Consider the following 15,462-nt stretch of genomic DNA (forward strand, 5'->3'; position numbering starts at 1 on the left):
AAGGTGTGACAGATATAATGTATATACATATAGTCCTCTTCCACTCCTCCATGACGACATCATGGAGCTGGTGGATGTTAGAGACCTTGCACTCCTCCACCTTCCGTTTCGAGGATGCCCCACAGATGCTCAATAGGGTTTAGGTCTGGAGATAAGCTGAATATGATATGGTGTAAAGTATATATGGTGTATGATATTGTATAAGGCATGATATGGTATAAGTTATATATGGTATAAGATCAAATTATATAATATAAGGCATGATATGGTATAAGTTATATACGGTATAAGGTATATATGATATAATATAAGGCATGATATGGTATAAAGTACAATATCATATGAATCATTGTGGCAGACGGCAGGGAGAGGTGAAGGGAGTGGTTATTGAGGGGAGATACAGCTCGCTGGCTCCACCCCCAAGCCTTATATGGACTTCCTGCCCCAACGAGGCGAGGCTGTGAGTCATTAAGCCAGGGATTGCTTGGAGATAAAGGAGGATGCTGCCTGCACAAAGAGGCAGAGTAAGAAGAGAAAAAGTTGCTTTATGAAGAGTGGGAGAAGAGAGAACCATATCAGTGAGATTACCCATTGTGACCTGGGCTGTCGGATTACACCTCGGATTGACTGAGGACCCGAGTTTTAGGATTACACCTGGAGAACGGATTGTGGACTGTGAAGTATTTGGTGAATTCCACGTTCTTCCCCAGTGTACAAAAATCCCTCATAAACTCCCCGTTTGCATTCAATTTGTGCTACTGGTGCATGTTTTGTTACTGAACTTGGTGACTTGGAAACCCCACACCCTTGAGGCTGCTACACTGTATATGATGGGCGGCAGGTAGCCTAGTGGTTAGAGAGTAGAGGAGGTAGGTAACCGAATGGTTAGAGAGTAGAGGAGGTAGGTAACCTAGTGGTTAGAGAGTAGAGGAGGTAGGTAGCCTAGTGGTTAGAGAGTAGAGGAGGTAGGTAGCCTAGTGGTTAGAGAGTAGAGGAGGTAGGTAACTGAATGGTTAGAGAGTAGAGGAGGTAGGTAACCTAGTGGTTAGAGAGTAGAGGAGGTAGGTAGCCTAGTGGTTAGAGAGTAGAGGAGGTAGGTAACCTAGTAGTTAGAGAGTAGAGGAGGTAGGTAAACTAGTGGTTAGAGAGTAGAGGAGGTAGGTAACCTAATGGTTAGAGAGTAGAGGAGGTAGGTAACCTAGTGGTTAGAGAGTAGAGGAGGTAGGTAGCCTAGTGGTTAGAGAGTAGAGGAGGTAGGTAGCCTAGTGGTTAGAGAGTAGAGGAGGTAGGTAGCCTAGTGGTTAGAGAGTAGAGGAGGTAGGTAACCTAGTGGTTAGAGAGTAGAGGAGGTAGGTAGCCTAGTGGTTAGAGAGTAGAGGAGGTAGGTAGCCTAGTGGTTAGAGAGTAGAGGAGGCAGGTAGCCTAGTGGTTAGAGTGTACAGGAGGTAGGTAACCTAGTGGTTAGAGAGTAGAGGAGGTAGGTAGCCTAGTGGTTAGAGAGTAGAGGAGGTAGGTAACCTAGTAGTTAGAGAGTAGAGGAGGTAGGTAACCTAGTGGTTAGAGAGTAGAGGAGGCAGGTAACCTAGTGGTTAGAGAGTAGAGGAGGTAGGTAACCTAATGGTTAGAGAGTAGAGGAGGTAGGTAACCTAGTGGTTAGAGAGTAGAGGAGGTAGGTAGCCTAGTGGTTAGAAGGAGGTAGGTAACCTAGTGGTTAGAGAGTAGAGGAGGTAGGTAAACTAGTGGTTAGAGAGTAGAGGAGGTAGGTAACCTAGTGGTTAGAGAGTAGAGGAGGTAGGTAGCCTAGTGGTTAGAGAGTAGAGGAGGTAGGTAACCTAGTGGTTAGAGAGTAGAGGAGGTAGGTAGCCTAGTGGTTAGAGAGTAGAGGAGGTAGGTAACCTAGTGGTTAGAGAGTAGAGGAGGTAGGTAACCTAGTGGTTAGAGAGTAGAGGAGGTAGGTAACCTAGTGGTTAGAGAGTAGAGGAGGTAGGTAACCTAGTGGTTAGAGAGTAGAGGAGGTAGGTAACCTAGTGGTTAGAGAGTAGAGGAGGTAGGTAACCTAATGGTTAGAGAGTAGAGGAGGTAGGTAACCTAGTGGTTAGAGAGTAGAGGAGGTAGGTAGCCTAGTGGTTAGAGAGTAGAGGAGGTAGGTAACCTAGTGGTTAGAGAGTAGAGGAGGTAGGTAGCCTAGTGGTTAGAGTGTAAGAGTGGTTAGAGTTGGACTAGTAACCGAAAGGTTGCAAGACTGAATCCCCGAGCTGACAAGGTAAAAACCTGTCGTTCTGCCCCTGAACAAGGCAGTTAACCCACTGTTCCTAAGCCGTCATTGAAAATAGGTATTTGTTCTTAACTGTCTTGCCTAGTTAATTAAATAAAGGTAAAAATAAAAAATATATGACATGGTATAAGGTATATATCATAAGGTATATATGATATAGTATGAGGTAGATATGGTATAAGGTATATCTTATATGGTATAAGGTATATATGATATGGTATAAGGTATATATTATAAGGTATATATGATATGGTATAAGGTATATATCACAGATATACTACACCTGTACATAGCCCACCTATAATTTAGCCCAAACAACTACCTCTTTCCCAACTGTATTTATTTTATTTATTTATATATTTTGCTCCTTTGCACCCCATTATTTTTATTTCTACTTTGCACATTCTTCCACTGCAAATCTACCATTCCAGTGTTTTACTTGCTATATTGTATTTACTTTGCCACCATGGCCTTTATTTGCCATTACCTCCTTAACTCACCGCATTTGCTCATATCGTATATAGACTTGTTTCTACTGTATTATTGACTATGTTTGTTTTACTCCATGTGTAACTCTGTGTTGTTGTTTGTGTCGAACTGCTTTGCTTTATCTTGGCCAGGTCGCAATTGTAAATGAGAACTTGTTCTCAACTTGCCTACCTGGTAAAATAAAGGTTAAATAAACAATAAATAAATATATTAAGGTGAAAGGTATATATGACGTGGTATATATTGTATAAGGTATATATGATGTGGTATATATTGTATAAGGTATATATGATGTGGTATATATTGTATAAGGTATATATTATGTGGTATATATTGTATAAGGTATATATGATGTGGTATATATTGTATAAGGTATATATGATGTGGTATATATTGTATAAGGTATATATGATGTGGTATATATTGTATAATGTATATGTGATGTGGTATATATTGTATAAGGTATATATGATGTGGTATATATTGTATAAGGTATATATGATGTGGTATATATTGTACAAGGTATATATGATGTGGTATATATTGTATAAGGTATATATGATGTGGTATATATTGTATAATGTATATATGATGTGGTATAAGGTATAAATGATGTGGTATATATTGTATAAGGTATATATGATGTGGTATAATGTATATATGATGTGGCATATATTGTATAAGGTATATATGATGTGGTATAAGATATATTTGATGTGGTATAAGGTATATATGATGTGGTATATATTGTATAAGGTATATATGATGTGGTATAAGATGTATATGATGTGGTATATATTGTATAAGGTATATATGATGTGGTATATATTGTGTAAGGTATATATGATGTGGTATATATTGTATAAGGTATATATGATGTGGTATATATTGTATAAGGTATATATGATGTGGTATATATTGTGTAAGGTATATATGATGTGGTATATATTGTATAAGGTATATATGATGTGGTATATATTGTGTAAGGTATATATTATGTGGTATATATTGTATAATGTATATATGATGTGGTATAAGGTATAAATGATGTGGTATATATTGCATAAGGTATATATGATGTGGAATAAGATATATATGATGTGGTATAAGGCATATATGATGTGGTATATATTGTATAAGGCATATATGATGTGGTATATATTGTATAAGGTATATATGATGTGGTATATATTGTATAAGGTATATATGATGTGGTATAAGGTATATATGATGTGGTATAAGGTATATATGATGTGGTATATATTGTATAATGTATATATGATGTGGTATAAGGTATAAATGATGTGGTATTAATTGTAAAAGGCATATATGATGTGGTATAAGGTATATATGATGTGGTATATATGATGTGGTATAAGGTATATATGATGTGGTATATATTGTATAATGTATATATGATGTGGTATACGGCATATATGATGTGGTATATATTGTGTAAGGTATATATGATGTGGTATATATTGTATAATGTATATATGATGTGGTATAAGGTATATATGATGTGGTATAATGTATATATGATGTGGTATATATTGTATAATGTATATATGATGTGGTATATATTGTATAAGGTATATATGATGTGGTATATATTGTATAAGGTATATATGATGTGGTATATATTGTATAAGGTATATATGATGTGGTATATATTGTGTAAGGTATATATGATGTGGTATATATTGTATAAGGTATATATTATGTGGTATATATTGTGTAAGGTATATATGATGTGGTATATATTGTATAAGGTATATATGATGTGGTATATATTGTATAAGGTATATATGATGTGGTATATATTGTATAAGGTATATATTATGTGGTACATATTATGTAAGGTATATATGATGTGTTATATATTGTATAAGGTATATATGATGTGGTATAAGATATATATGATGTGGTATAAGGTATATATGATGTGGTATATATTGTATAAGGTATATATGATGTGGTATAAGGTATATATGATGTGGTATATAAAGTATAAGGTATATATGATGTGGTATAAGATATATATGATGTGGTATAAGGTATATATGATGTGGTATATATTGTATAAGGTATATATGATGTGGTATAAGGTATATATGATGTAGTATATATTGTATAAGGTATATATGATGTGGTATAAGGTATAACTGATGTGGTATTAATTGTAAAAGGCATATATGATGTGGTATATATTGTATACGGTATATATTATGTGGTATATATTGTATAAGGTATATATTATGTGGTATAAGATATATATGATGTGGTATAAGGTATATATGATGTGGTATATATTGTGTAAGGTATATATGATGTGGTATAATGTATATATGATGTGGTATATATTGTATAAGGTATATATGATGTGGTATAAGATATATATGATGTGGTATGAGGTATATATGATGTGGTATATATTGTGTAAGGTATATATGATGTGGTATATATGATGTGGTATATATGATGTGGTATATATTGTATAAGGTATAAATGATGTGGTATATATTGTGTAAGGTATATATGATGTGGTATATATTGTGTAAGGTATAAATGATGTGGTATATATTGTATAAGGTATATATGATGTGGTATATATTGTGTAAGGTATATATGATGTGGTATATATTGTGTAAGGTATAAATGATGTGGTATATATTGTATAAGGTATATATTATGTGGTATATATTGTATAAGGTATATATTATGTGGTATATATTGTATAAGGTATATATGATGTGGTATATATTGTGTAAGGTATATATGATGTGGTATATATTGTATAAGGCATATATGATGTGGTATAAGATATATATGATGAGGTATGAGGTATATATGATGTGGTATATATTGTATAATGTATATATGATGTGGTATACATTGTATAATGTATATATGATGTGGTATAAGGTATATATGATGTGGTATGAGGTATATATGATGTGGTATATATTGTGTAAGGTATATATGATGTGGTATAATGTATATATGATGTGGTATATATTGTATAAGGTATATATGATGTGGTATAAGATATATATGATGTGGTATGAGGTATATATGATGTGGTATATATTGTGTAAGGTATATATGATGTGGTATATATTGTGTAAGGTATATATTATGTGGTATATATTGTGTAAGGTATATAGGATGTGGTATAAGGTATATATGATGTGGTATAAGATATATATGATGAGGTATGAGGTATATATGATGTGGTATATATTGTATAAGGTATATATGATGTGGTATAAGATATATATGATGTGGTATAAGGTATATATGATGTGGTATATATTGTATAAGGTATATATGATGTGGTATAAGGTATAAATGATGTGGTATTAATTGTAAAAGGCATATATGATGTGGTATATATTGTATAAGGTATATATTATGTGGTATATATTGTATAAGGTATATATGATGTGGTATATATTGTATAAGGTATATATGATGTGGTATATGTTGTATAAGGTATATATGATGTGGTATATATTGTATAAGGTATATATTATGTGGTATATATTGTATAAGGTATATATGATGTGGTATATATTGTATAAGGTATATATGATGTGGTATATATTGTATAAGGTATATATGATGTGGTATATATTGTACAAGGTATATATGATGTGGTATATATTGTATAAGGTATATATTATGTGGTATATATTGTATAAGGTATATATGATGTGGTATATATTGTATAAGGTATATATGATGTGGTATATATTGTACAAGGTATATATGATGTGTTATAAGATTTATATGATGTGGTATATATTGTACACGGTATATATTATGTGGTATAATGTATATATGATGTGGTATATATTGTATAAGGTATATATGATGTGGTATATATTGTATAAGGTATATATGATGTGGAATAATGTATATATGATGTGGTATATATTATATAAGGTATATATGATGTGGTATATATTGTATAAGGTATATATGATGTGGTATATATTGTATAAGGTATATATGATGTGGTATATATTGTATAAGGTATATATGATGTGGTATATATTGTATAAGGTATATATGATGTGGTATATATTGTACAAGGTATATATGATGTGGTATATATTGTATAAGGTATATATGATGTGGTATATATTGTATAAGGTATATATGATGTGGTATATATTGTATAAGGTATATATGATGTGGTATATATTGTACAAGGTATATATGATGTGGTATATATTGTATAAGGTATATATTATGTGGTATATATTGTATAAGGTATATATGATGTGGTATATATTGTATAAGGTATATATGATGTGGTATATATTGTACAAGGTATATATGATGTGGTATATATTGTATAAGGTATATATTATGTGGTATATATTGTATAAGGTATATATGATGTGGTATAAGATTTATATGATGTGGTATATATTGTACAAGGTATATATTATGTGGTATATGTTGTATAAGGTATATATGATGTGGTATATATTGTATAAGGTATATATGATGTGGTATATATTGTATAAGGTATATATGATGTGGTATATAAGGTATAAGGTATATATTATGTGGTATATATTGTATAAGGTATATATGATGTGGTATATATTGTATAAGGTATATATGATGTGGTATATATTGTATAAGGTATATATGATGTGGTATATATTGTATAAGGTATATATTATGTGGTATATATTGTATAAGGTATATATGATGTGGTATATAAGGTATAAATGATGTGGTATATATTGTGTAAGGTATATATGATGTGGTATATATTGTATAAGGTATATATGATGTGGTATAAGGTATATATGATGTGGTATAAGGTATATATGATGTGGTATATATTGTACAAGGTATATATGATGTGGTATATATTGTATAAGGTATATATTATGTGGTATATATTGTATAAGGTATATATGATGTGGTATATAAGGTATAAATGATGTGGTATATATTGTGTAAGGTATATATGATGTGGTGTATAAGGTATAAATGATGTGGTATATATTGTATAAGGTATATATGATGTGGTATATATTGTATAAGGTATATATGATGTGGTATATATTGTATAAGGTATATATGATGTGGTATATATTGTATAAGGTATATATGATGTGGTATATATTGTGTAAGGTATATATGATGTGGTGTATAAGGTATATATGATGTGGTATATATTGTATAAGGTATATATTATGTGGTATATATTGTACAAGGTATATATTATGTGGTATATATTGTACAAGGTATATATGATGTGGTATAAGATTTATATGATGTGGTATTCTCCCAATCTTCTTCTGGATCATCCAATTGCTCTCTAGCAAACTTCAGACGGGCCTGGACATGTACTGGCTTCAGCAGGGGTACACGTCTGACACTGCAGGATTTGAGTCCCTGGCGGCGTAGTGTGTTACTGATGGTAGGCTTTGTTACTTTGGTCCCAGCTCTCTGCAGGTCATTCACTAGGTCCCCCCATATGGTTCTGGGATTTTTGATCACCGTTCTTGTGATCATTTTGACCCCAAGGGGTGATATCTTGCGTGAAGCCCCAGATCGAGGGAGATTATCAATGGTCTTGTATGTCTTCCATTTCCTAATAATTGCTCCCACAGTTGATTTCTTCAAACCAAGCTGCTTACCTATTGCAGATTCAGTCTTCCCAGCCTGGTGCAGGTCTACAATTTTGTTTCTGGTGTCCTTTGACAGCTCTTTGGTCTTGGCCATAGTGAAGTTTGGAGTGTGACTGTTTAAGGTTGTGGACTTTATACTGATAACAATTTCAAACACATGCCATTAATGCAGGTAACGAGTGGAGGACAGAGGAGCCTCTTAAAAAAGAAGTTACAGCTCTGTGAGAGCCAGAAATCTTGCTTGTTTGTAGGTGACCAAATACTTATTTTACACCATAATTTGCAAATAAATTCATAAAAAATCCTACAATGTGATTTTCTGGATTTTTTTCTCATTTTGTCTGTCATAGTTGAAGAGTACCTATGATGAAAATTACAGGCCTCTCTCATCTTTTTTAGTGGGAGAACTTGCACAATTGGTGGCTGACTAAATACTTTTTTGCCCCACTGTATGATGTGGTATAAGATATATATGATGTGGTATAAGGTATATATTTAAGATGTGGTATATATTGTATAAGGTATATACAATGTGGTATAAGGTATATATTTAAGATGTGGTATATATTGTATAAGGTATATACAATGTGGTATAAGGTATATATTTAAGATGTGGTATATATTGTATAAGGTATATATGATGTGGTATATATTGTATAAGGTATATATGATGTGGTATATATTGTATAAGGTATATATGATGTGGTATATGTTGTATAAGGTATATATGATGTGGTATATATTGTATAAGGTATATATTATGTGGTATATATTGTATAAGGTATATATGATGTGGTATATATTGTATAAGGTATATATGATGTGGTATATATTGTATAAGGTATATATGATGTGGTATATATTGTACAAGGTATATATGATGTGGTATATATTGTATAAGGTATATATTATGTGGTATATATTGTATAAGGTATATATGATGTGGTATATATTGTATAAGGTATATATGATGTGGTATATATTGTACAAGGTATATATGATGTGGTATAAGATTTATATGATGTGGTATATATTGTACACGGTATATATTATGTGGTATAATGTATATATGATGTGGTATATATTGTATAAGGTATATATGATGTGGTATATATTGTATAAGGTATATATGATGTGGAATAATGTATATATGATGTGGTATATATTATATAAGGTATATATGATGTGGTATATATTGTATAAGGTATATATGATGTGGTATATATTGTATAAGGTATATATGATGTGGTATATATTGTATAAGGTATATATGATGTGGTATATATTGTATAAGGTATATATGATGTGGTATATATTGTACAAGGTATATATGATGTGGTATATATTGTATAAGGTATATATGATGTGGTATATATTGTATAAGGTATATATGATGTGGTATATATTGTATAAGGTATATATGATGTGGTATATATTGTACAAGGTATATATGATGTGGTATATATTGTATAAGGTATATATTATGTGGTATATATTGTATAAGGTATATATGATGTGGTATATATTGTATAAGGTATATATGATGTGGTATATATTGTACAAGGTATATATGATGTGGTATATATTGTATAAGGTATATATTATGTGGTATATATTGTATAAGGTATATATGATGTGGTATAAGATTTATATGATGTGGTATATATTGTACAAGGTATATATTATGTGGTATATGTTGTATAAGGTATATATGATGTGGTATATATTGTATAAGGTATATATGATGTGGTATATATTGTATAAGGTATATATGATGTGGTATATAAGGTATAAGGTATATATTATGTGGTATATATTGTATAAGGTATATATGATGTGGTATATATTGTATAAGGTATATATTATGTGGTATATGTTGTATAAGGTATATATGATGTGGTATATATTGTATAAGGTATATATGATGTGGTATATATTGTATAAGGTATATATGATGTGGTATATATTGTATAAGGTATATATTATGTGGTATATATTGTATAAGGTATATATGATGTGGTATATAAGGTATAAATGATGTGGTATATATTGTGTAAGGTATATATGATGTGGTATATATTGTATAAGGTATATATGATGTGGTATAAGGTATATATGATGTGGTATAAGGTATATATGATGTGGTATATATTGTACAAGGTATATATGATGTGGTATATATTGTATAAGGTATATATTATGTGGTATATATTGTATAAGGTATATATGATGTGGTATATAAGGTATAAATGATGTGGTATATATTGTGTAAGGTATATATATGATGTGGTGTATAAGGTATAAATGATGTGGTATATATTGTATAAGGTATATATGATGTGGTATATATTGTATAAGGTATATATGATGTGGTATATATTGTATAAGGTATATATGATGTGGTATATATTGTATAAGGTATATATGATGTGGTATATATTGTGTAAGGTATATATGATGTGGTGTATAAGGTATATATGATGTGGTATATATTGTATAAGGTATATATTATGTGGTATATATTGTACAAGGTATATATTATGTGGTATATATTGTACAAGGTATATATGATGTGGTATAAGATTTATATGATGTGGTATTCTCCCAATCTTCTTCTGGATCATCCAATTGCTCTCTAGCAAACTTCAGACGGGCCTGGACATGTACTGGCTTCAGCAGGGGTACACGTCTGACACTGCAGGATTTGAGTCCCTGGCGGCGTAGTGTGTTACTGATGGTAGGCTTTGTTACTTTGGTCCCAGCTCTCTGCAGGTCATTCACTAGGTCCCCCCATATGGTTCTGGGATTTTTGATCACCGTTCTTGTGATCATTTTGACCCCAAGGGGTGATATCTTGCGTGAAGCCCCAGATCGAGGGAGATTATCAATGGTCTTGTATGTCTTCCATTTCCTAATAATTGCTCCCACAGTTGATTTCTTCAAACCAAGCTGCTTACCTATTGCAGATTCAGTCTTCCCAGCCTGGTGCAGGTCTACAATTTTGTTTCTGGTGTCCTTTGACAGCTCTTTGGTCTTGGCCATAGTGAAGTTTGGAGTGTGACTGTTTAAGGTTGTGGACTTTATACTGATAACAATTTCAAACACATGCCATTAATGCAGGTAACGAGTGGAGGACAGAGGAGCCTCTTAAAAAAGAAGTTACAGCTCTGTGAGAGCCAGAAATCTTGCTTGTTTGTAGGTGACCAAATACTTATTTTACACCATAATTTGCAAATAAATTCATAAAAAATCCTACAATGTGATTTTCTGGATTTTTTTCTCATTTTGTCTGTCATAGTTGAAGAGTACCTATGATGAAAATTACAGGCCTCTCTCATCTTTTTTAGTGGGAGAACTTGCACAATTGGTGGCTGACTAAATACTTTTTTGCCCCACTGTATGATGTGGTATAAGATATATATGATGTGGTATAAGGTATATATTTAAGATGTGGTATATATTGTATAAGGTATATACAATGTGGTATAAGGTATATATTTAAGATGTGGTATATATTGTATAAGGTATATACAATGTGGTATAAGGTATATATTTAAGATGTGGTATATATTGTATAAGGTATATATGATGTGGTATATATTGTATAAGGTATATATGATGTGGTATATATTGTATAAGGTATATATGATGTGGTATATATTGTATAAGGTATATATGATGTGGTATATATTGTATAAGGTATATATGATGTGGTATATATTGTATAAGGTATATATGATGTGGTATATATTGTATAAGGTATATATGATGTGGTATATATTGTACAAGGTATATATGATGTGGTATATATTGTATAAGGTATATATGATGTGGTATATATTGTATAATATATATATGACGTGGTATATATAGTATAATATATATATGATGTGGTATATATTGTATAAGGTATATATGATGTGTTATAAGGTATACGTTCCCAGTGTTTTGAACGTGGTATTTGTCCTGGTACCCAGCCTGAGGTGCTCCTCAGCAGTAGGTTACCCTGATCTCCCTTGACGTCATCTCATCTGTGTGACGACACGAACTCGCTTTGTTGTTACCGCGCTAGGCGCCACGCCCCCTTCGGCCCCGACCAGGAAGGGAATTTGAGGAAAATAGACAAGCTGGAGGTAGAGGATGAAAGAGGCGGAGAGGTGGGTTAGAGAGAGAGAGAGAGAGTCTGACTGAGGGAAAGATTTGGGGATCTTCACCAGAGCGCCAACCTTCCCTCGTGAGAAGAACACAGCACCGCCACAATGCTCATTAAGGAATTGTAAGTACCGACGCCGTGGGTCTGTTCTCCCTGAGAGGTTTAGCATCTTCCCGGCAGCGCTGCTGACATTGTTTCCAGCGGCTGGGGAGATGGGGAGAGTGGAATTACAGGCGCATGGCCAGCCCGGGCTGCACACACATACATTTTACGGTGTCAGTTTGCATAGGTTCAGGTTACATTTTTCACATGTATTTTTAGGTCCATTCAGAAATGATGTTTGGTATACCGGTTAGATGGTGTTATTATTTCCCAACATCCATCACCAGCTGGCTCGGCACCGCAGTGCCCTTCAAACCGCTGATAGGCTGCTGTAATGGCCTGCTAACATTACGGTTTATTATAGAAGTATATCAGAAAAATACTGTCATTTTAGGGACAGAGAATTCGGATAACCTTAACGTTATTGGGACAGAGGAAAGATGCAGGCAGTGCGTGCCATCCTCTCCTTGCACCACCTTGGTCATGTTGATACCCACGTTGAAGGTGAAACGACATAAATATCATTCCGCTAGTGGAGGAACTGTATGGAGGGATGGAGTCAGCGTAGAGCTGGATGGATGTAGGGAGAAAATGAAACCGTTTGTATGTCTGTTCTAGCACGGCCGTTTTTCCGGAGTGCCGGGTGCTAACATGGCTATATGTGAGTAGCCTATGAAGAGGCCAGATCAAGAGGACATATTTAAACCTGGACGCTTGTATTAGCCTCTATGACCCTCTATTATAAAGGTAATTGGCCTTTATTGCAAGGTTATTATGAGTCTCAATCAGACCAGAACACATGCACACTCCATCTTCCTCTCTGTCTGTCTGTCTGTGATGCACGACTCCATCTTCCTGTCTGTCTGTCTGTGATGCACGACTCCATCTTCCTGTCTGTCTGTCTATAATGCACGACTCCATCTTCCTGTCTGTCTGTCTGTGATGCACGACTCCATCTTCCTGTCTGTCTGTCTGTGATGCACGACTCCATCTTCCTGTCTGTCTGTCTATAATGCACGACTCCATCTTCCTGTCTGTCTGTCTGTGATGCACGACTCCATCTTCCTCTCTGTCTGTCTGTCTATGATGCACGACTCCATCTTCCTCTCTGTCTGTCTGTCTATGATGCACGACTCCATCTTCCTCTCTGTCTGTCTGTCTATGATGCACGACTCCATCTTCCTGTCTGTCTGTCTATAATGCACGACTCCAACTTCCTGTCTGTCTGTCTGTCTATGATGCACGACTCCATCTTCCTGTCTGTCTGTCTGTGATGCACGACTCCATCTTCCTGTCTGTCTGTCTGTCTGTGATGCACGACTCCATCTTCCTGTCTGTCTGTCTGTGATGCACGACTCCATCTTCCTGTCTGTCTGTCTGTCTGTGATGCACGACTCCATCTTCCTGTCTGTCTGTCTGTGTCTGATGCACGACTCCATCTTCCTGTCTGTCTGGAAGAAGAAGAGTCTTGGTGGTTCCAAACTTCTTCCTTTTAAGAATGATGGAGGCCACTGTGTTCTTGGGGACCTTCAATGCTGCAGAAATGTTTTGGTATCCTTCCCCAGATCTATGCCTCAACACAATTCTGTCTCTGAGCCCTACGGACAATTCCTTCTACCTCATGGCTTGGTTTTTGCTCTGACATGCACTGTAAGACCTTATATAGACAGGTGTGTGCCTGGACATTATTTGGAAAATCAGTTGAATTTACCACAGGTGGACTCCAATCAAGTTGTAGAAAATTCTCAATGGAAACAGGATGTACCTGAGCTCAATTTCGAGTCTCATAGCAAAGGGTATGTGTTAAGGCTTTTTTCTTCCTCTGAAGAGGAAGTGTAGCAGGGATCAGACCAAAATGCAGCGTGGTTATCTTCATACATCTTTAATAAAGATAATAACGAACAATACAAAACAATAAACATACTGTGAAAAACCGAAACAGCCCTATCTGGTGCAAACAAACACAGAGACAGGAACAATCACCCACGAAACACAAGAATATGGCTGCCTAAATATGGTTCCCAATCAGAGACAACGATAAACACCTGCCCCTGATTGAGAACCACTCCAGGCAACCATAGACTTTTCTAGACAACTATACTACACCACAAATCCCATAACCTACAAAAAAAACAAGACAAAACACGCCACATAAATAACCCATGTCACACCCTGACCTGACCAAATTAATAAAGAAAACACCAACACCTGGTCACCAAGACCAGGGCGTGACAGTATGAATACTTATGTAAAAAGGTATTTCTGTTTTTTTATTTTAATACATTTGCAAAACAATTGTCAACCTGTTTTTGCTTTGTAATTATTGGGTATTGTGTGTAGATTGCTGAGGATTTTTTATTTATTTAATCCATTTTAGAATAAGGCTGTAACTTAACAAAATGTGGAAAAAGTCAAGCGGTCTGAATACTTCCCGAAGGCACTAAATATATTGTACATTCAGTCACTAGCAGCACTGTAGCCTAGTGAGGGAGAGAAGAGGAGGTGAGGAGAGGAGAGGATGACTGCAGTCTGACAGATCTGAACCGATTAGGGAGATACCGGAGCCCTGAGGAGACAGACTAATTAAATCAGTCACGATGGAATGCTGAACGGACACACAAGCACGCGTGCATCAGGGGAGAGCTTCATGTTGCTTCCTGTTTAGCTGATCTTCACCAGGACTTCAGGGGAGAGCTTCATGTGGCTTCCTGTTTAGCTGATCTTCACCAGGACATCAGGGGAGAGCTTCATGTGGCTTCCTGTTTAGCTGATCTTCACCAGGA

The 15,462-nt window shown here is 34.1% G+C and overlaps 1 protein-coding gene across 2 annotated transcripts in view; it reads left to right on the forward strand.

The window, feature by feature from the left end:
• Nucleotides 1–12,533: 12,533 nt before the first annotated feature.
• LOC110534815 (phosphatidylinositol transfer protein alpha isoform) overlaps nt 12,534–15,462 on the forward strand; it is a 149,776-nt gene continuing 146,847 nt past the window's right edge. For both annotated transcript variants that reach the window (XM_036989524.1, XM_036989525.1), the window contains exon 1: nt 12,534–12,700. In XM_036989524.1, coding sequence (XP_036845419.1) covers nt 12,684–12,700 — 17 coding nt within the window. In that variant the 5' untranslated portion in view covers nt 12,534–12,683. The remainder of the gene's footprint in view (nt 12,701–15,462) is intronic.

Source organism: Oncorhynchus mykiss, chromosome 10 (assembly GCF_013265735.2).
Source record: "Oncorhynchus mykiss isolate Arlee chromosome 10, USDA_OmykA_1.1, whole genome shotgun sequence".
NCBI lineage: Eukaryota > Metazoa > Chordata > Actinopteri > Salmoniformes > Salmonidae > Oncorhynchus > Oncorhynchus mykiss.